The following is a 21,781-nucleotide window of genomic DNA, read 5'->3' on the forward strand; positions in this document are numbered from 1 at the left end:
GACCAGGATTGGAGGAGAGAACCCAGGAGACCCAAGGGCAAGCATCTGGGCAAAGGGCAGAGCTCCAGCAGCTTGGAGAGCCGGCGTAGGAATGCAGAGGACTCCGCTGCGCTCTGGTGCTGGACCAGCAGGAAGGCGGGCGGAACCTTCCGAGGACCCGCCCCATGGGCGGGGCTATTTTGTTGGTTGCATAACAAACCTGTGCGAGCGGCCGGGGAGTGGTTTGGGCGGTGGCGGTGGGGGCGGGTCAGGGGCGGAGTCGAGGCGGGGCCAGGCCTGTACCGGGCCAGCCAAGATGGCGGCCATGGAGACCGAGTCGGCGCCGCTGACCCTAGAATCGCTGCCCACCGATCCCCTGCTTCTCATCTTATCCTTCTTGGACTACCGGGACCTAATCAAGTACTGGAACGATGCGCATGGCAGGGGTGGGGTCATGGGTTGGGGAGAAGGCTGTAAGGTAGGAGGGACCGAGGCCCGGCTCACTGGCAGGACCCGGACCCCCGCGTCAACCAGAAGGTGACGCCAAGGCCGCCCTGATCCCGCAGAGCCACCTGGGGGCCAGGACAAGGCCGGAGGCGAAAAGGACCCCGCCTCGAGGTCTTCCTCCCGTTCAGGGCGCAGGCCTGAGGAGCGCCGAAAGCTCTCTCTCCCAGGCCTCGGCGAGGCCCAGTTGTAACCCGGGAGATACTGCTCCTTGCTGCCGACCGGCAGACCCCCGCGCCTCGCACCTCCCGGGCGTCCCGGGGGTCTTTGCCCGAACCAGGCACCCCTGGACGCTTTGGAAAATTCCCCGTCCGGGCCGACCGCTCTTCTCTGCCTGGGCATGGGGCCTGCGGAGTGGGGCGCCAAAGTAGGCAGGTGGGACGCCCGAGAGAAGCCAGGCGACCCCCTGACCCCCAGGTGCGACTTCTGCGGCAACATATCTAGCAGGGCTCACTTTCGGACTTCTATGATAGAAAACTGTTTCGCTCTGAGCCTTCCTCCTCAAGGTTGCACGTTGGATTTTGTGTTTTGGTATTGACTTCCGGTGGTGCGATACAGGTGACCATCTTCCCTCCTGTATGCCGTGGGTTTCCCAGCATCTGTTCCAAAAATAAACACCGATGGCTGGTAGGGGTATTTAAATGCCCGGTTCCTTCAGCGCTTGGGACAGCCTGGGATGGTGGAAGAAATGGCGCTGTTTACACCCTTGACAGCTGGTGGCGTGGCTCTTTCTTGTGCCACCAAATATATTTGCAGAGGAGGCAAAGTCGCCCTCTTAAGGATAGGTAGGCAAGATTGGTTTTGTTTTGTTTTTCGGATTAGCCATTGGATTCTAGCTTTTTGACGATGGTGCTCTGTGTTGCCAGGGATCCTTTTAGAAATACAGTCTTCATGAAGTCAGCGGTAGCTATTGGTTGGTCTAGCTAAGTGGTGACGGAAGTATAGCTCCAGTTTCTGGCTGCTATCTATATTAGCACCTGTAACACTTCTATTTTTCTGGAAAAAAATTTTTTCTCTACTCCGGGCTTGTACTAAAGCAGAGAAAGTTTCTTTTCTTTGGAAGAGGCTGTTCCAGCTGCAAACCGTTTTCATCTGAAATAGCTGTTGCTATAGCCTCTTAGAAATCACTCTCACACACACTCTTTCCATCTATGGGCTGCATTGCCCAGAGTGATCTTTCTAAGACAGATTTGGCTGTCATCCTCCTTAAAAATCTGTAATGCTCCTTGTTTACAGATGATAACCTAAACTTCTGGGAACATTTAAGGCTCTTATTATTTGGCATGGTCCACTCTAGCCAAACCTGTGCCAGCATAACACACTTGTGGGATTTTTTTTGTTCTGTGGTTTAAGCTCTGGTCCTTGCAGAGAATGCTGTGTCCCCCTCTTCTCAGGCTGGCAAGATGGAATTCCTTTCAGATCCCCCTCTCCTGAGTTTCTCTACCTCTTCCTTCCTTCCGCAGTTTATTTACCATACCTGATAGATTGTGCAGCTCTTAAAAGTAAAGACTGTCTTGTTTATATCTGTAGTCACCATTTACTCAATGGATTTTTTTTTTTTGAGTGACTTCTGTATGCCCCCCTGTTAAATATTGGGGATACAGTAATGCACAAGACAGATAAGTCCCCTCTCACAAGCTTACAGTCTAGTGGGCAAGATGCAAAAACAAACGAGTGCATAATTACAAGATCTGCTGTGGGTTATGAAGGAAATGAACCAATTGCTCTGTTAAGGATTTAGTGCAAATTGGAAGGTGCTGCCATATACGACAGCATAGAGCAGTCCTGGCAGAAGGAACAGTGTTTTCAGAAGCTGATTGGACAATAGCACAGCCTGTTGGAGGAGCTAGAAGATTGGTGTTGCAGGAGGTAGGGAGTGACTCACAGTCAGAGCAGCTTGAAAAGAGACTGGTGAGATCATGCAGGACCCTGTGGAACAAGGTGAGGAGATCAGATTTCATTTTAAATGCTTTAGGTAGAAATCAAAGTTTTAAGCAGAAGTGACATGATTCCTCCATAAATGTGCGTGGAAGTGAACTGAGTTGAATACTGTATTGGGGTTCTTTTTTTTTTTTTTTTTGGTCTTTTTGCCTTTTCTAGGGCTGCTTCCCCGGCATATGGAGGTTCCCAGGCTAGGGGTCTAATCGGAGCTTTTGCCACCAGCCTACACCACAGCCACAGCAACGCAGGATCCAAGCTGCGTCTTCAGGCTACACCACAGCTCATGGCAATGCCGGATCCTTAACCCACTGAGCAAGGCCAGGGATTGAACCCACAACCTCACGGTTCCTAGTCAGATTCGTTAACCACTGCGCCACAACGGGAACTCCTGTATTGGGGTTCTTGAGAGGAACAGAACCAACAGGGTGTGTGTGTGTGTGTGTGTGGTTTATTAGAAGGTATTTACTCGTGAATTGTGGAGACGGAGAAGTCCTGTGATCTGCCATCTGCAAGCTGGAGACCCAGGAGGGCTGGTAGCATAGTTGGCAGGGCTGAGAGCTAGAGAGCTGATGGTATCAATTCCAGTCTGAGTTTGATGGCTGGAAAGCCAGGAGTGCCACAGGTAGGAGAAGATGGATGTCTCAGCTTAGGATCCAACGGAGAGCAGACTCACCCTTCCTCTGCTTTTCTGTCCTCAGCAGGCCCTCCCTGCCTCGAATGATGCCCTCCCACACTGGGGAGGGCCATCTGGCTAACTTAGTCCACCAACTCGAATGCTATTATTTTCTGGAAACATTTCACAGATACATCAAAAAATAATGTTTAACCAGCTATCTGGGCATCCCTGAGCCCAGGTAAGCTGCCTCAAATACCATTGAGTTTTATTCACAGAAAAGTTCCTAGTGTACTGCAGCTTCTTTCCTGCTCTATGTAACTCAGCATCATCAAGTGTCCTGCCTATTGCTAAGCTCTGAAGTTTTGGGTACCTATTTGCTGAACTGGATTAGCCCATTGGGGTCATTGTGTAATATAAGCTGCATAGCTTGGTCTCTCCATTCCAGGGTATTTATTGTGTGTCATTCATAACCTTTAACCCTCACTGTGTCAAAATTACACGTGGCACTTTTTAAATATGCACATGCCTGAGGTACAGATCTAACCACATGCCGACTGAGTCAGAACCTCTAGGACAGTAGATCTCATCTTTGATGTGCATCAAAATCACCTTTGGTGCATATTCCAGAGATTTTTTAATGTTGCTTAACTCTTGGGACAGTGGAGGGAGAGGCATCCAAAAAAAGGGGGGGATAGACTTTGGATTCCCAGAACCGGAGGGATTCCTGGGTTTGCAAATGTTAGTTTGGGCATCTCCTGACGTTGGCAGAAAAAGATGAGGATGATGTTTGTGTACAATCTGAAAAATGAACAAAGGCTGTTCTGTTTACCATCAGTTGTTTTTTAAAGTGCCCCACTCATGGTCTTGACAAACCCCATGTGATTTAAGATTCCCTTAATTGGTTGGCTATTGACCAAGTGGAGCTTTGAGTACCTACTTTCTATAACTTTGACTTCTCTTCTGAAAGGATAGAAACCCATTTTTAAAAATCTTAGGTTCAGTCTTTTTGCAAATTAATTATGTAGGTTAGAATTTACAGGATTGGAGGATTAATTCTATTGGATTAGAAATCTTTGTAAAGTAGGAAAATTATTTGTGTCTAACATTCCATGTTTTTGAGCAGCTGATCATAGTTTGAATAGCTACGGATATTCAATCAGAACTGTTGTGAATGTGACATCTTTTATAGGTGGGATTTCCAATAGTTGCTATAATTGTTTTTGGCTATAATACTTCTTTGCCTTAAGAAAAAAATTAGAGCAGAACAAACAAAAGCCTGTATGTTTAACATCACATGTTTCACAGATCTTAAAAAGAACACCTTGTTTATACCTGAATAATGTTTCTATATGTAGAATTGATTACTGCCCCAATAATAAATATGGGAAAGTTCTTTGATTTGAAATTAACTCCAATGGTTTATGTTTTATAGACTTCATGTGAAAATTACAGTTGAAGCTATTTTGATGTTTCTTTGTGAACTCAAATAGTTACTCACAAGTTAATTATACTAGCTAACAGGTTAAACAGGTTTTAAAAACATACCATCTTGCAATCATAAGGGTAGAAAGTAGCAGAAAAGCAAAAGGAATAAAACAAAACTTAACATGAATATTTTAATCTTTATTTTTGAATTGTTTTCTTGTTCTCTTTCACACTAACCCCGAACCTGGTCCCTGCCAGTTGTTGCTATGTCAGTCGAAGACTTAGCCAGCTATCAAGTCACGATCCACTGTGGAGAAGACATTGCAAAAAATATTGGCTGATATCTGAGTAAGTATTTGGGAAACATGTTTTCTTGAACTTTGGCCCTTGGCTTCCATTAAAGCCAGTCTATCCTGAGTCTCCTCTTTAACACTTGTCGTCTGTCTCCTTTGATGGCTCTTCTTGTGCCTGCCAGTAAATGCAGGTGTTCTCCAAGTGTCCTTGGCTGCCTGCTCTTCTCCTTCTGCGAGGTCTCCCACATGCACTGCTGCAGCTTTTGGAGACCTGTGCACTTCCAGCTCCCAAACCTGAGTGTCCACCCCGATATCCCTGCTGAGCTTCACATGTGTTTGCACAACCGTCTCTTGTACCTTTCTGTTGCAGGGCCCACAAGGGTTCACCGAATTCAGTAAATGTTAATAACTTTAACCAAATACAGATGACAGAAAGTGGGAGCTGGGAAAGGTGAAAGAAAGGGTAGGATTGCTAATATCTTTTTCTCAGATCGAGGGGAGTCAGGTAGGGATGGAAGTTGGTGAAGCAAGAAGTAGAGGTTTAAAGATATTCTTTAAAGCTGCAAGCTACTCAGTGGAACTAAAAAGTAATAATACAGCCTCCGAACACTGGGAGAAGGAAGAATGGGGACGAGGGAATTTTAAGGATTGCTGTATTCTGATCTTTTACTTTGGGGTATCAGTAGATAGATGTAAAATTGATCAATCAAGAACTAGTGGCATCAGTGGAGTTCTCGTCGTGGCAGAAACAAATCTGACTAGGAACCATGAGGTTGAGGGTTCCATCCCTGGCCTTGCTCAGTGGGCTAAGGATCTGGTGTTGCTGTGAGCTGTGATGTAGGTTGCGGACACAGCTCGGATCTGGTGTGGCTGTGGCTGTGGCCGGTGGCTATAGCTCTGATTAGACCCCTAGCCTGGGAATCTCCATAAGCCGCCCGTGTGGCCCTAAAAAAAAAAAAAAAAAAAAAAAAAAAAGAACTAGTGGCATCAGAATTCCCTGGTGGTGGTTCAGGGGGTTAAGGATATGGCATTGTCACTGCTATGGCTTGGGTCACTGCTGTGGCATAGATTCAGTCCCTGGCCCAGGAACTTCTGCATACCTCCGGCATAGCCAAAAGCAAAAAAGAAAAGAACTAGAGGCATAAATATTTAGAATTACAGAAATAACTTCCAGAAATAATTAAAATTTCCCTTGAGGGGTTGGACTTCGAATAGGAGACTGCCTAGTTTTTCATCATAAGTTCTTTGGTACTTTTTGGTTTCAATGATATGTATGTATAATATTTAAATAAAGGAAAAGATACTTCCCTTCCATCACTACCTCCACTCCCTCCTGAAATACACACACACAACACCCTGAATTATTCTTTTCCCTCTCCCTAAACCTGCTCCTCCAGCATTCGTGTCTTCATAGCAGTACTCTCCATCCCAGCATCCAAGCCGGAAACAGGAATCATTCTAGATCTCATCTGTCCTTCTCTCCCTACGTTCATTCAATTACTGACGCTTTCTCATGTTGGCCCCTGTCTGTTTCTTGAGTCTTTCTTCTCATTTCATGTAGCCACCACAGTTTTAGTTCAATTCATCGCCTCTTACCAGGACTGTTGTAAAACCCTCCTGATTCATCTCTGTGCCTCTAGTGTACACCCCTCTCCAACCACATGCCCAGCTGGTTTTAACTCCGCTGTTAAAACCCTTCAGTGGCTCTCCATTCCTTACCAGATAAGACCCAAGCTCCTCAGGATGTTACCTTTAGGCCCTTCCTGGCTGCCTTATCCTTATTTCTCTTTACCTTATCCTTACGACTTCTGACGCTGGAATTTACCTTCATTCTTTCTCCCTGATTAGACTATACTTTTTTTTTTTTCTTTTGTTTCTTTAGGGCCACACTCGAGGCATATGGAGGGTCCCAGGCTAGGGGTCTAATCGGAGCTGCCTAGGCCAGGGCCACAGCAATGCAGGATCCGAGCCGTGTCTGCAACCTACACCACAGCTCACGGCAACGCCGGATCCCTAACCCACTAAGCGAGGCCAGGGATCGATCCCACAACCTCATCGTTCCTAGTCGGATTCATTTCCACTGCGCCACAGCAGGAACTCCGAGACTATACATTTTTAAAGGCAAAAATGTGCCTTATCTTTAAATGTCCTCAGTGGCTAAGTAGACAATAAATGTTTGTGGAATGGTACCACATAGAAATGTTGAATCATGTGATTCCTTTGATATGCTATGTAATTCTTTGGTTAATCCAGTGTAGATAAATTAATGTTCTCATATCATTAAATTCTAAATATTCTCTAAAAATAGAACAAATACATGTTTTAAAATTTTATAATTCATGTGTTTTTAGGAGCGAGTTAAAATTCATACTTTATGTACTATTCAAATTATACCTTATTAAAAGTTAGAACACTTAAGAAAAATTTAAGTAGAAAGTAAGAAAGTAAGTGACTGACAATCCCACCATGCTAACAATAAATTTGTTAAATTTTCTGATGTATCACTTTTTGCGACCTAGTCTTCATTTGAAGCTAAAATAAATGAAAAGGAAGGCAAAAGTAACCATAAATTCCCAATAAAGTATGTTGGTAATTGTAAAGTATATGGTAATTTCACTTCAAAAGATTTTTAATCTTATTTTTTAAATCTATTTAGGGAAGAGAAAACACAGAAGAACCAATGTTGGAAATCCCTCTTCATTGACACTTACTCTGATGTAGGAAGATATATTGACCATTATGCTGCTATTAAAAAGGCCTGGGATGATCTCAAGAAATATTTGGAACCCAGATGTCCTCGGATGGTTTTATCTCTGAAAGGTACTGGGAATGCAAGGTCTCCCTGCTCCGTTTGAATTACTATAGTATAAATAACCAAATAGCTTTGGGTTTCTATCATCTATACCAGTCCGTGCTACTCCAACATTATCTGCAATTCACCATTCACATTTAGCCAGGAAAGCCTATGTTGCTAAAAGGACCCTGGCTCTGGTGCTTGCCCTGTTTTTGCCTACCTCAGGATCCACATGATTCTTTATTACAGGGGAAAGCTGAACTCTTTTTATCCTTATATTTGTTTTTGATAAAGAAACTAGTAATGCTAAAATTGCTTGAGGATAACTACTGTGATTTCTTTTAAAAGACTTTTTTTAATTGAAAAATTGCTTACTGTATCACCCTATTTTCAGTACAAGTAAGTGTCTGACTTACTTGTGTAATATTTAGGAAGTATAATATTTAGGAAGACAAAATATTACAGCCTAGGTCTTTAAGTATGTAAGAGCAGCAAAATAGAGTAGGGTAAAATTCCATCCCTATTTTGACATTTACAGAATAATGAAAACTAAGATCTGAACCACCATCTATTTGATCCCCAAAGTCTGTGCTCTCTCTAATATACAGTTATTGTCCAATTTTGGCAAGAAGCATTATCAAGTTATTGCCTGTTACTTTGATTTTTAAATTTATGCCCAAGATATGTATAAATGGGTTGCAGATATATTGCTGTGTATCTGCTTTAGCCTTCAAGTTTTTATTTCAAATTTCTCCATTAAAAGGAATTTTATATGTGTTTTGGTTTTGCTAAGCTGAAACTGGGACTAGTCATTCTTAAATCTATTCCTTTTGAACTAAGTTCTCTTGAAATGGCATTCTTTTTACATTTCATATTTCTCTTGTCCTTCCTATACAAATATGAATTTCATACAAATCACGATTGCATGACCAGGTACTTAAAATTGAACTGCTACAGGGTAGAAGAGAATAATGTGGCAGAGTAGAGCTTTGAGGGAAAGTACCTTTGATTAATATTTTCGTTTGTTTGTTTTGCTTTTTAGGGTCACACCTGTGGCATATGGAAGTTCTCAGGCTAGGAAGTTATCTAGCTATAATTGGAGCTGCAGCTGCACAGCAACACCAGATCTGAGCCATGTCTTGACCTGCACCACAGTTCTCGGCAACACCAGATCCTTAATCCACTGAGCGAGGCCAGGGATCGAACCCACGTCCTCATGGATACTAGTCAGATTTGTTACTGCTGAGCCACAACGGGAATTCCTTGATTCATATTTTTAATGGTTCTTTTTTTTTTCTTGAAAGAAAAGAATAATATTCACCTGGTATATGGGATTAAGTAATTTCAAGAGAAAAATAATTCTGACCCTAAGTATTTGGTGGTGATAAATGAAATAAGTAAGGGTTTGTAATAGCTACTATTGATTAAACACAAAGCTAGGCACTAAGCTAAGTACTTTGTATTATTCCATTTAAGTTGCCAAAATCCTATGAGGTAGGTAAGAACTATTCTCATTTTATAGGTGAGCTACCTGAGGCATAAAAAGCCAGATAAGTTGTTTGCCATCACAAAGCAAAGGCAGAGCCAGGATTTGACTCTAGAGCTGTGGTCTTAACAGCAGTGGAAAGAAGAGAGGACCTCTCCTGTTTTGTTTAGACTGTCTTAGGACTCTTAGAGAGCTAGCTCAATATTAGGATATTTGGACTATGAGTATGTAGACATTGTTCTTCTTGAGGCACAGAGCTGTCAAGAAAGGAAGGAGTTAAGGGTACACAGCAGCTCCTTTTTTCTTTTTCTTTCTTTTTTTTTTTTATTATTTTTTTGGCACTCAATTTGCTATTCCCAGGCTCCCTGCTCACTGTTCTGTACTTAATGGTTGGAAGTGAGGTTACCAGAGAATTCCTTGATGGCCCTATTTTACTCCTGGGTGCCAGTTTTCTGGGGTCTTTGCCATGAGTTGGAATAGGATAAAGGCTCTGACACCTAGAAAGCTGGGGATTCTATTAATGTAGCCTCTGTGTTTTAGGACTGAGTCCTAAACCGAGCTACTCATTTCAAGGGCTAGAGTCCCTGACTTAATTTCAAAGTTATAGAGATCACAGACAGGAAGGAAATTTGGCAAAATAGGATATTGGGCTTGGGAACGATTTGATGAAGTATCTTGAAATTATAGTATATTGACATACTTTCTACCAACCTAATGATATATACTATGTATATTCAAATTTCATACTAACCTTATGTGTTCGCTTAAAATTTTAGAGTCGGAAGGCACTTTTAGAAATCCTTTAGACCAGAAATTGGCAAATCTTTTCTTTCTTTCTTTCTTGTCTTTTTGCCTTTTCTAGGGCCACTCCTGCGGCATATGGAGGTTCCCAGGCTAAGGGCCTAATTGGAGCTGTAGCCTTGGCCTACACCAAAGCCAGAGCAATGCGGGATCCAACCACGTCTGCAACTTACACCACAGCTCACAGCAACTCGGGTTTCTTAACCCACTGAGCAAGGCCAGGGATTGAACCTGCAACCTCATGGTTCCTAGTCAGATTCATTAACCACTGCGCCACAACAGGAACGCCAGCAAATCTTTTCTTTGAATGACCAGGTAGTAAACATTTTAGGCTGTGAGGGTCAAATGGTCTCTGTTAACAACTATTCAATTCTACTATTGAGGGAAAGCAGCCATAGACAGTACAAAAACAAATGGATGTGGCAATGTTCCAAGAAAACTTTATTTACAGAAGGAGGTGGCAGGCCAAGATTTGGCCTGCAAGTTGTGGTTTGATAATCCCCGATTTAAACTGGTCCCTTCATTTTACAGGTGAATAAACAGGCTCAGAGGAGTTAGGTGACTTATGCAGGATCCCATAGCTGGTTAAGTAACAGAGCTAGAACTCTAATACAGGTTTCTTGACTCCTAGTGACCTTTTCACTGCTTCCTCATATAAGAAGGCTGGGGCAGGGAAAGTAAATGAACACTTAATCGAAGGCCAGCAAAACATTTTATTAATAAGCTCATGAAGCTTATTTAATCCTCTACTATAATTCTCTCAGGTAGGTGGTATTACCTTCTATTTTGCAGATGAAGAAACTCGATTAAAGTGGTGAAATAACTTGCTGGAGATCCTAGTCAGTATAGTCATCCCTTGGCACCCATGGGAAACTGGTTCCAGAACCCCCTGAGAATGTCAAAACCTGCAGATACTCAAGTCCCAGAGTTGCCCTTTATATCCTTAACCTCAACATGTGTGCCTACAGAGGGCCAACTGTAATTGTAGAGCTGAGATTTGAACCTGTCTGAGTCCCAAATTCTATTATCATAGGCAGCACCTCTAAACATATTTCCTTATATTTATCTTTTGCCATATTTGTTGTGCTTTTTTTCTGGTTTGCCATCTCTCTCTAGGAAATTCTTGGTTTCTTAACGTAATATGTTAAATGTCCAACGCATATCATTAATTATATAAATACTAATGTACTATGTTGCATGTCCAACACATAGTATTAATTATATAAATATTAGTTTCTTTTCTCATCCAACGTCTGGTTCGGGCAGCTGTTCAGCTTGTTTTCTTTTTTACTGAACTTTTTGAAAAATAAACTTTTATTTTGTAGGAATTTTAGATCATAGGACAATTGCAAAGATAGTACAGAGAGTTCCTGTACACCTCTCACCCAGTTCCGTCTCCCCTAAGATATTGCCCCATGGGTCACTGCTTCAAGCTCAAGTCTTCATTGGTTCATTACTATTAACTATACTCTAGGCTTTATTTGGAATTCACCAGATTTTCCATCAAGGGAATCCATTTTTGATTCCTGCGTCCAATTCAGAATACCACATTGCATTGAGTTGTCATGTATCCTTGGTGTCCTCTGGTCTGTGGAAGTTTCTCAGTCTTTCCTTGTCTTTTCATGACCTTGGCCTCTAATTCTAAGGAGTATTAGCTATTTGGCAGAACGTCCCTCAGACAGACTCTGTTTAAAGTGTTACTTATGGTTAGATTGGGGTAATGGATTTTCAGATCACCACCGAGTGAAGTGTTTCTCTCATCACAGACATGGGAGTACACAATAGCCACAGGCCATCACTAATGATATTAACCCACCTGCAGAGCTGCACACAGGTCGTAAGTGTGCAACTCAGTGAACTATCACTATGCGAACACACCCACTGCAACACCCTATAAGTCAAGAAGTAGAATAATTATGTGGGCCTGGGACTCTGTCTTTTTCAGGGGTAACCACTATCCTGATTGCTAATTCCACTGAGTAGTTTTCTTTTTGAACTTTATATAATTTGCTTAGTTAAACATGTATTTTGTGTGAATTATTTGTTTCATTTGTGAGATTCAGCTATGTTGTATCAGTTCATTTTTGTTATGGTATAAATGATCCACTATATGATTAGACCACAATTTATATATTTATTCTACTCTTGATGAATATTTGGGCTATTGCTAGTCTTTGGTATTATATAAATAATGCTGTAGATCACTTTTGATGTACATATGCATGTATTTCTTTCTTTTTTTTTTTTTTTTTTTTTTTTTTTTGGTCTTTTTGCCTTTTCTAGGGCTGCTCCCACAGCATATGGAGGTTCCCAGGCTAGGGGTCTAATCGGAGCTGTAGCTGCCAGCCTAAGCCAGAGCCACAGCAACGCAGGATCCGAGCCGCGTCTGCAACCTACATCACAACTCACAGCAACGCCGGATCTTTAACCCACTGATCAAGGGCAGGGATCGAACCCGAAACCTCATGGTTCCTAGTCGGATTCGTTAACCACTGAGCCACGACGGTAACTCCCATATGCACATATTTCTATCAGGTACATATTTAGGATTGAGTTTGCTGGGTTGTAGAATGTGCTTATATTAAACTTCAAAAGATACTGTTATTTCCCAAAGTGTTTTTTCCTACTTTATGTTCCTACTAGCACTTTAATGTTGTCATTCTTTTTATTTTAGCCTTTCTAGTGGGTAGATAGTGGTGGTTTTAATTTGTATTTCCTTGAGGATATAGAATAACGAATGTTTTATTTCTAGCTTCTCAATCCGTGTATGTCTTTTCCTTAGTTCTCTTGCTCTATTGAACTGGCTGGGGCTTTCAGTACAGTGTTGGATATAAATGATAATAGCGAGTGTCCTCATATTTCTGACTGCAGAAGGAAAAAGCTTTCAACATTTCTCCTTTAAAGATTATATTTGCTGTAGGTTTTTAGTAGATGCGCTCTCTTTCTCTTTTTTTTTTCTTTTTTGGCAGCACCCACATCATATGGAATTCTTAGGTTAGGGATCAAATTTGAGCTGCAGCTGGGACCTACACCATAGCTGTGGCAACACTGGATCCTTAACCCATTGCACTGGGCTGGGGATTGAACATGTGCTGCTGTGGAGACAATGCCAGATCCTTAACCTGTTGAACCACAGCAGGAACTCCACACATGCTATTTATTTATTTATTGGCCTCACCCACAGCATGCAGAAGTTCCCCAGACAAGGGATTGAACTAGCAGCACAGCAATGAAATGCCAGATCCTTAACCCTCTCAGCCACCAGGGAACTCCCAGTAGATACTCTTTAGCAGATTGAAGAAAGTCCCTTCTGATTCTAGTTTGGGAAAAGGGCTTTTAATTTTTGTTTTTGTGTTTTAAATAGATAATTGAATTTTATCAAATGCTTTTCTAGCCTTGTGAATATCATATTATTTTTCCACTTCTTTCTTTTAATGTGCTGAATTACATTGATTTTCTTAATGTTAAACCAGCTTTGCATTCTTGGAAAAAACTTACTTTGGTTGTAATGTATTATCTTTTTAATATACTGTCGGATTTGACTTGCTAGTATTTGGGGTTTTTACATCTATGCTCATGAGAGAGTTTGGCCTGTAATTTTCCTTTCTTGCAATGTTCTTGTCAGGTTTTGGTATCAAGATGATGCTGGCCTTGTAAAACGAGTCGGGAAGTGTTGCCTCTTTTTCTGTTCCCTGGAAGAGTTTATGTAAGCTTGGTCTTATTTCTTGCTTAAATGATTAGTAGACTATACCAGTGAAGCCATTCAGTCCTGGAGTTTTCATTGTGGGAAGGTTTTAAACTAAAGATTCAATTTCTTTATCAGATATAGGACTACTCAGATTTTCTACTTAGTCTCATGTTAGTTTTGATAAGTTCTGTTTTTCTAGGAAATGGTCCACTTCATCTACATTTTCCAATTTATTGTCATAAAGTTTTTTGTAGTATCCTCTTATCTTTGTAATGCTTGTTGGATCTGTAGTGATTTCACCTTTCCATTTCTAATATTATTCATGCTTTTTCTTTGTTTTTCTTGATCAGTTTTGCTAGGCAGAGGCAATCAATTTTCTTAGTTTTTTGTTTGTTTGTTTTTGTTTTCTTCCCCAAAGAACTGGCTTTTGCCTTTGTCAGTCCTATGTTCATGTTTTATTTATTTCATTAATGTCTCTGATTTCTTCTCTTTGAGTTTACTGTTGCTTTTTTCCTGACTTGAGATGATTACTTAGATCATAGATTTTTCAACTTTTCTTGTTTTCTTCAAATGCATTTAGGGCTATAAATTTGCCTTTAACATAGCTTTAGCTTCATCCCACAAATTTTAATAAACATGTTGTATTTTCATTAACATGCAGTTCAAAATATTTTCTGATTTCTTTTGCTTTCTTCTTTGACCCATGAATTGTATAGAAATGTATTTTTTTTGATTTCCAAAACTTTGGGGCTTTTTTTAGTAACTTTTAAAATATAATTTATATTTTAATTCCACTGTGATCAGAGAATATGCTCTCTGTGAGTTCAGTCATTTGAAATTTGCTGTCATTTGTTCTGTAGTCCAGCATATATCTGTCTTGGTAGATGTTCCATATATACTTGAAAAGAAGGTATATTCTGCCATTTTTGACATTTGGTACTATATGTATATAATTAGGCAAAAATAGTTAATCTTGTTGACATCCTCTGCACTCTGAATGAGCTTTTTGTCTCCTTATTCTGTTACTAAGAGAGATGTGTTAAAATGTCTCACTGCGGTAGGCAGAATTCTGAGATAGTTCCCAGGGTTCCCACCCCTATTGTAAGGACCTGGTATAAATGACAGCCTTCCCTTGAGTGTGAGTGGTACTGTGGATATAATATATTTCATTCCTGTGATTAGGTCATATTACGTAACAAAGGTGAATGAGTTTTGCAGGTGTAATTAAGGTCCCAAATTTGCTGTATTTGAATTAATCACTAATCAAAAGGGAAATTATCCTGAGCAGGGCTGACCCAGTCAGCTGAGCACTTAAAAGGAACTGGGCCTTTCCAGAAGTCAGAGATTCTGACAGAGCATGGGTCTCTCCTACCAGCCTGGAAAAAGCAAAACCAGCCTGTTGTGGAGCAGGCCGGGAGACAGAGAATGGCAGGTGGCTTCTAAGAGTCCAGAGCCTCAGTCCTGAAACTGTCAATGACCAGGAAGTTGAGAGGAGGACCCCAAGCAAATGATGCGTAAAATGAGCTAACAGTCCCAGTTGACACCTGGGACCTGGGACCTAGGATTTCAGCTTTGTGAGACCTGAGCAGAAGTTTCAATTCAGTCATGCCCAGAATTCTGACCTACAGAAACTGTGAAATAATAAATGAATGTTCTTTAGGCTGTAATATTATGGCAATAGAAAACTAATACATGCACTATGGTTATAGACATACTTTTTTTTCCCATTTTAATTCTATTTTTTTAAAAGATGTATTTTGGGAGTTCCCACTATGGCTCAGTAGGTTAAGAATCCAACTGTAGCAGCTTAGGTTATTGCAGAGGGGTGAGTTTGATCCCCAGCCCAGTGCAATGGGTTAAAGGATCAGGTGTTGCTGCAGCTGTGGCTCAGATTCAGTGCCTGGTCCAGGAAGGCTCATTTGCCTTGAGTACAGCCATAAAAAAACAAACAGAAATATGTTTTGAAGCTATGTTATGAAATTAGTATTATAATACCTCAAATAATGCTATTTGCCTGAAGTCTATTTTGAATGATTTAGTAGAGCTATTTTAGCTTTCTTTTTTGTATCTACATCTTTAAGATGTATTTGATTGTGTTTTGTTTTTCATCTGGTCTGTCAGTCTGTGTTTTAATTAGATTAGCCTATTTATATTTAATGTAGTTACTAATATATTATAATGTAGTAACTAATACATTTGAGTTTAAATATACCATGTTTCTATTTTTCACTTGTCCCACTTGAGCAGATGTTTTCTTTGCATCCATATTGTCTTATTTCGTACCCCCTTTCCTTTGTTATTTATCCAACTTTTTTTAGTGTTTAGCCTAGAAATTAAAACATGTACCTCTGACTTAATTAAAGTCTATTGTAAACTGGTATTTTTTACTACTTCCTCCTAGACAATGAAAGAACCTTAGAATATTTCAATTTCCACTACCTCCCTCTTGTCTCTTGTATTATGGTTTTGTGATTTTAGTTTTCATCGTATTTTATATCTTAAAAACATTATTACTGTTTTCTGTGTTCAGTGTTATTTTAGATTTACCTCTGTACTTACTTTTCCTGGTTGCTCTTCATTTCTTCCTGTATCTTCATGCTTCCATGTGGGATCATTTTTCTTCTACCTGAAGAATTCCTTTTAGTATTTTTCTTTTTTTAATGAGGGATTGTTATTATTGACTATTTTCAGGGTTTTTTTTTTTTTTTGATCAAAAAATGTATTTATTTCATCTTCATTTTTGAAGTATATATTCATTGGATATAGAATTCTAGTTAGCAGGGTTTTGTTTTGTTTGTTTTGTTTTTAAGCACTTGAAGATACCATTCTTCTGGCTTCTGTTGTTTCTGTTGAGAATGTAGCTGCCAGTCTTACTATTGTTCCTTTAAGGTGATGGCAGCTTGGCTGCTTTTAAGATTTCTCTTTGTCTTTGATTTTCAGTAGTCTTCCAATTATGTGTCTCGGTAACGATTTTCTTTGTAATTATTCCCCATGGGTTTATAGTGCTCTTGAATCTATGGTTTGATGTTTTCAATCAATTTTGGAAAAATTCTCAGCCGCATGGTACTGCCAAAAGTTTTGCTCAGCTTCTCGGCCTCTCAGCCTCGTGTTTGCTTTCAGAATTGCCAGTTGCCTGAAAGATGGGGTGGCTCCAAAGCCCGGGCTGACCTCTCAGTTTCCCTGTTCTTTTGGAATCCCACCCAACTCCCCACCAGTGTTCACTGTCTCTGAGGTTTTCTAAAAGCCTTGAAACCAATTTTCTGTTGTTCAGTTTGGGCCAACAGCCTGGTGGGCCATTACTGGGGGTGAATCTCTTCTCTTGGTATTGGTAATTCTTGCTTTTTAAAGCTAGAATGAAATATATGATAAACTTACAGACATGAAAATCAAATTCAAGGTAATGGCCTCCTCACAGCATGAACCCACACTCTGTCCTGTGTTTTCCATTAAGAGATAGCTTAACTGAACAACATCAGTTTAGAGAACTTGTGGAGCGTTTTTTAAATAGAGAAGTACTAGGTTAAGAAAAATGAGGTATGCTCTCGGAGTTCCCATTGTGGCTCAGTGGGTTAAGAACCCAACTAGTAACCATGAGGACGCAGGTTCGATCCCTGGCCTCGCTCAGTGGGTTAAGGATCTGGTGTTGCCACAAGCTGTGGTATTGGTTGCAAAGGTGGCTCAGATCCCACATTGCTGTGGCTGTGGTGTAGGCTAGCAGCTGTAGCTCTGATTTGACCCCAGCCTGGGAACTTCCATATGCCACAAGCGTGGCCCTAAAAAGCAAAAAAAAAAAAAAAAAAAAAGAAAAATGAAGTATGCTCTAAAGTTTGCATTGTAATGTGAAAAAATTATTGTGGGTCCCCATGATGCCTACTGTTCCATATTTTACTTGGTGCCAGTGTTTTCCCTGTGGAGAGAAAACTGAGGAATTTGCTTGCTCAGTGCTTCAAATGTCGGCGCCACTTTAAAGTGATTAATGTTTCTTTGAATTTTCAGTTCATTTCCTTGTATTTCAGCAGTACGTTTTTGCACAGGATGTCCTTACTCTGAGACTATTTCATTGGCTAGCAGATAGATTGCATTTCTTCTTAGATTTAAGGCCTACGGTTTCTTCATAGTTTGCTTTTTTGTGCATTTGCAGAAGGTGCTCGAGAGGAAGATCTAGATGCTGTGGAAGCACAGATCGGCTGCAAGCTTCCGGATGATTATCGATGTTCGTATCGTATCCACAATGGGCAGAAATTAGTGGTTCCTGGGTAAGATGTCCACTGTTTTGGTTCACTGTTTTGTAATGATACAAGTTATTTTCTAGAAGGAAAATAAATCATATTTGTAGTTACTCTCAGTAGATTAAAGGAGTATAAGAATTCTCTTCTTCTCTGTAGCAATTGATAGGACAAAATCTATAGCTTGAATTTGATTTTACCCAAACAGGTGTATCTCAAAAACATCATTTCTATCAACACGTTGTTATAGTTAAAATAAAGTCTAATTGGAGGTGGGGCTACGGGACATAAGGTAGATACTGTGTGTGAGTACAGTGTAACAAAAACTGTTTCCACTCCTTGAAATGTTTATCCCCTTACAGGCCAAGTAAATTGTTTTGGAAGGCTTGATGTAAATTCTGTGTGTCATACCTGTAAAAAGCAATAGTTTATTCAGACCTACAACTAAAGAAAATATAGTTTTATCCTATTCCAGCAAAGCTTATAATTGAATGGCCTGTTTTAAACTTCTAAAAAATATGAAGTAAAAAAAAAAAATGAAGTATTCACTGTGGAACCTTTTAGTAAAAGCAGACCATGCAGTAACTGTCAAGTTCACTCACAGTTTGAAAAGCCATATGCTTTGAATGGTTCTACTCTTTTTGTTCCTTTATGAAATGAAGCTGTTTCAGAGTCACTGCACTTGTGAGATGCCAGTAGGACTTTAGGGAGAACTTTGTATTATTCTTATGGGAACATGGTGTCTCTTTGGGTGTGAAGAGTCCCATGAGGCACTGTTACCATTTTAGATAAGAGCCGAGGGAGTACAGGGAATCTAGAAAGTGGTCAGACCAGGGTGGCAAGACAGTACTCACAAGTCAACTATTGGGCAGTTAGGACTAGAAAAGCCTAAATCACTGCCTTCCCCGCCCCTCTCTATTTTCCTGTCAAACTGAAACTTCACCAAATGGAAAATTCGTCATATTTTAAGAACAGACAGGAGAGAACTTTTTATTAAAAGAGTTGCTCAGAATTGACCTGACAAACAGGTGCTGACTTCAACCCAGAGATTTTTATCTACCTATAGCCCACACAGTGAGACTTAGGATGGAAGTCTCATCACGGACCAACACCTCTGTTGTTCTCATCCCTATACCGTGAGATGCATTTAGACCCCACCCATGCCAAGTTTATGCAAGATGAGATTTCAGCTGCCTTCCATTTATACTGTCTGGTAGGCTAGGGTAAGCTAAAGGTTGAATCAAGATAAAGGTGTCAGGAGTTCCATTGTGGCTCAGTGGGTTGAGAATCCCACATATTGTCTGTAAGGATGTGGGTTCGAGCCCTGGCCTCCATCAGTGGGTTAAGTATCCAGCATTGCCGCAAAGTGCAGCATAGGCTGCAGATGTGGCTCGGATCTGGCATTGCTGTGGCTGTGGTGTAGGCCAGCAGCTGCAGCTCTGATTCGACCCCTAGCCTGGGAACTTCCATATTGCCGCAGGTGTGGCCCTAAAAAGAAAAAAAGAGATAAAGGTTTCAGAGAATTTACCCCTTTAAACATTAAATTAGTCATACACACACACATCACATCACAAAATATTGGCAAAATATGGTAAGATGGATTTTTTTTTTTTTTTTGGCCGTGCCCATAGCCAAACTTCCTGTGGAAGTTCCCAGGCTAGGTATCAAACCCAAGCCACAGCAGTGACCCAAGCTGCTGCAGTGACAACATAGGATCCTTAACTTACTATGAGATAGAAGAACTCTGGCAAGATAGATTTTTGAGGAGTTCCTGTCCTGACTCAGCAGTTAACGAATCTGACTAGCATCCATGAGGACACAGGTTCAATCCCTGGCCTTGCTCAGTGGGTTAAGGACCTGGCATTGCCTTGAGCTGCAGTATAGGTCGAAGACTCGGCTGGGATCTAGTGTTGCTGTGGCTGTGGCCTAGGACGGCAGCTGCAGCTCTGATTAGACCCTTAGCCTGGGAACCTCCATATGCCACGGGTGTGGCCCTAGAAAAAGACAAAAGACAAAAGAAAAGAAAAAAAGACTTTTGACAGCAATACAATTATTTTTCTTTTTAGAAGGTTGACATTTAGACAGTTTAGACATTTACCTTTTAGTTTAAATCAGTATCTTTTCACTCAAGAGTTTGAATTTAATATGTATAGAAATTGTAGTGCTTTGGATATTCCTGGTGTAGAACTGATGTGTTAATCAGTTCTTAGCAACGTGTCAATGTGGAATTATTATTCCTCAAAAAGATGGCAGTTGATTCAATTTTTCAGGTTGTTGGGAAGCATGGCGCTGTCCAATCACTATCGTTCCGAGGACTTGTTAGATGTCGACACGGCTGCTGGAGGGTTCCAGCAGAGGCAGGGACTGAAGTACTGTCTCCCTTTGACTTTTTGCATACACACTGGTTTGAGTCAGTACATAGCAGTGGAAGCTGCGGAGGGCAGAAACAAAAATGAAGTCTTCTACCAATGTCCGGTAAGTGGGAAGTGTGTTTAAATGTGGCTCTAAGATGTGTTCTGATGAATGTATAAAATGTGCATTCGGAATTTTCAGGGTTGTAGAACGGGTATCGAGTATTATGCAGTTTGACTGTAGACCTACCTAACTAGAGGGCTCCTACTCTAATGCAATGGCACTGGAATGCAAAAATGTTACCAATGGATAAACTATACAAACTGTTGTATGGACACAGGGGAAGCTGTGATTTGTGTTAAGGCATTTTAAGTTTAAGGAAAGCTAATGAGCTTTTTGTTGAAGTGATTAATTACAATATAAACTTCTAATTTAAAAAACGTAGCTTTTGGGAAGTTCCCACTATGGCTCAGCGGTAACAAACCCAACTGGGATCCATGAGGATGTGGGTTCGATCCTGGCCTCGCTCAGGTGGTCAAGGATGGGCCTTGCCATGAGCTGTGGTGTAGGTCACAGACAAGGCTCAGATCTGGCGTTGCTGTGGCTGTGGCGTAGTTAGGCAGCTGCAGCTCCAATTCGATCCCTAGCCTGGGAACTTCCATATGCCGTGGGTGTGGCCATAAAATGACAAAAAACAAAAAAAAACAAAAAAAAAAACTTTTGGACAGCATTTGATTCTACTTCTGAGTGGAATAGAAACTTCTAAACTCTTCAGTAGGTATTTGAGTTGTTGAAAAATGTAGATCAATTTTAGGAGGCTTTTGCTATAATTTAAATGTAAGCACAGAAAATATGGCATTTGGTTTCATTCTTATTTCTTCAGCTTTGTCATTCCTCAGTTGCAGACCTTCTGCCTTCATTTTTGCCTAGATGTGAACTTTTTTTTTTTGTCTTTTGTCTTTTTAGGGCTGTACCTGCAGCATATAGAGGTTCCCAGGCTAGGGGTCTAATCGGGACTGTAGCTGCCATCCTACACCACAGCCACAGCATGGAGGGATCTGAGCCGAGTCTGCAGCCTACACCACAGCTCACAGTAATGCCGAATCGTTAACCACTGAGCCACTACGGGAACTCCTGAACTTTTAATTTAAAAGAGGAATTTAAAATAGAAACTATTTTTCACATGTGACTCCATATAATATTTAAATTTTTTAACGCGCTCATATAGCTTTTGATTTTTTTTCTTAAGTTTTAACTTGATACCTCCTTAAGGTTGTAGGATGATGACTTGGTCTCTCCATTTGCGGAGAGAAGTGACTAATCTAGAATCCTTTAAGTCCCTTGACTGAATACAAAACCCTGCCCTCTGGGTTCATAGGCCATATATCCTCTCACAGTTTTAACTTTCTAATTGTTTTCCTGAAGGGTAATTTTTTAGTTCATTGTAATGGTAATAGCAGTGTGTATGCATTTTAACTTTTGTTGAGAAGTGCATGGCTATTCCTCTAAGGACTTGATAGAAAGAGCCTGAATATAAAAATGATAAGGGAACTGAAAAGTGTGAGGAATGTCTGAGTATTGGTTAAAGTGCTTGTTATTTGTTATCTGTTTTGCCTTGTATCCAGGGAGGATACAGATAATGGACAATGGGGAATTTAAAAATACGTATTTTGCTT

General features: G+C 40.7%; 1 protein-coding gene across 2 annotated transcripts in view; it reads left to right on the plus strand.

The window, feature by feature from the left end:
- Positions 1-278: 278 nt before the first annotated feature.
- Positions 279-21,781, plus strand: part of FBXO3 (F-box protein 3) — a 37,044-nt gene continuing 15,541 nt past the window's right edge. The window contains exons 1-5 of one of the 2 annotated variants that reach the window (XM_003480711.5): positions 279-399; positions 4,724-4,813; positions 7,415-7,578; positions 17,669-17,783; positions 20,024-20,228. In XM_003480711.5, the coding sequence (XP_003480759.3) occupies positions 296-399; positions 4,724-4,813; positions 7,415-7,578; positions 17,669-17,783; positions 20,024-20,228 (678 nt within the window). In that variant the 5' untranslated portion in view covers positions 279-295. Of the gene's footprint in view, positions 400-4,723; positions 4,814-7,414; positions 7,579-17,668; positions 18,977-19,414; positions 20,229-21,781 lie in introns of both variants that reach the window. The other variant, XM_085011515.1, reaches the window with a different exon arrangement.

This window comes from Sus scrofa, chromosome 2 (genome assembly GCF_054392235.1).
Source record: "Sus scrofa isolate SSC_HxYL_T2T_F1_AM1 chromosome 2, Sscrofa_HxYL_maternal_Yorkshire_Landrace_v2.0, whole genome shotgun sequence".
In the NCBI taxonomy this organism is placed as follows: domain Eukaryota; kingdom Metazoa; phylum Chordata; class Mammalia; order Artiodactyla; family Suidae; genus Sus; species Sus scrofa.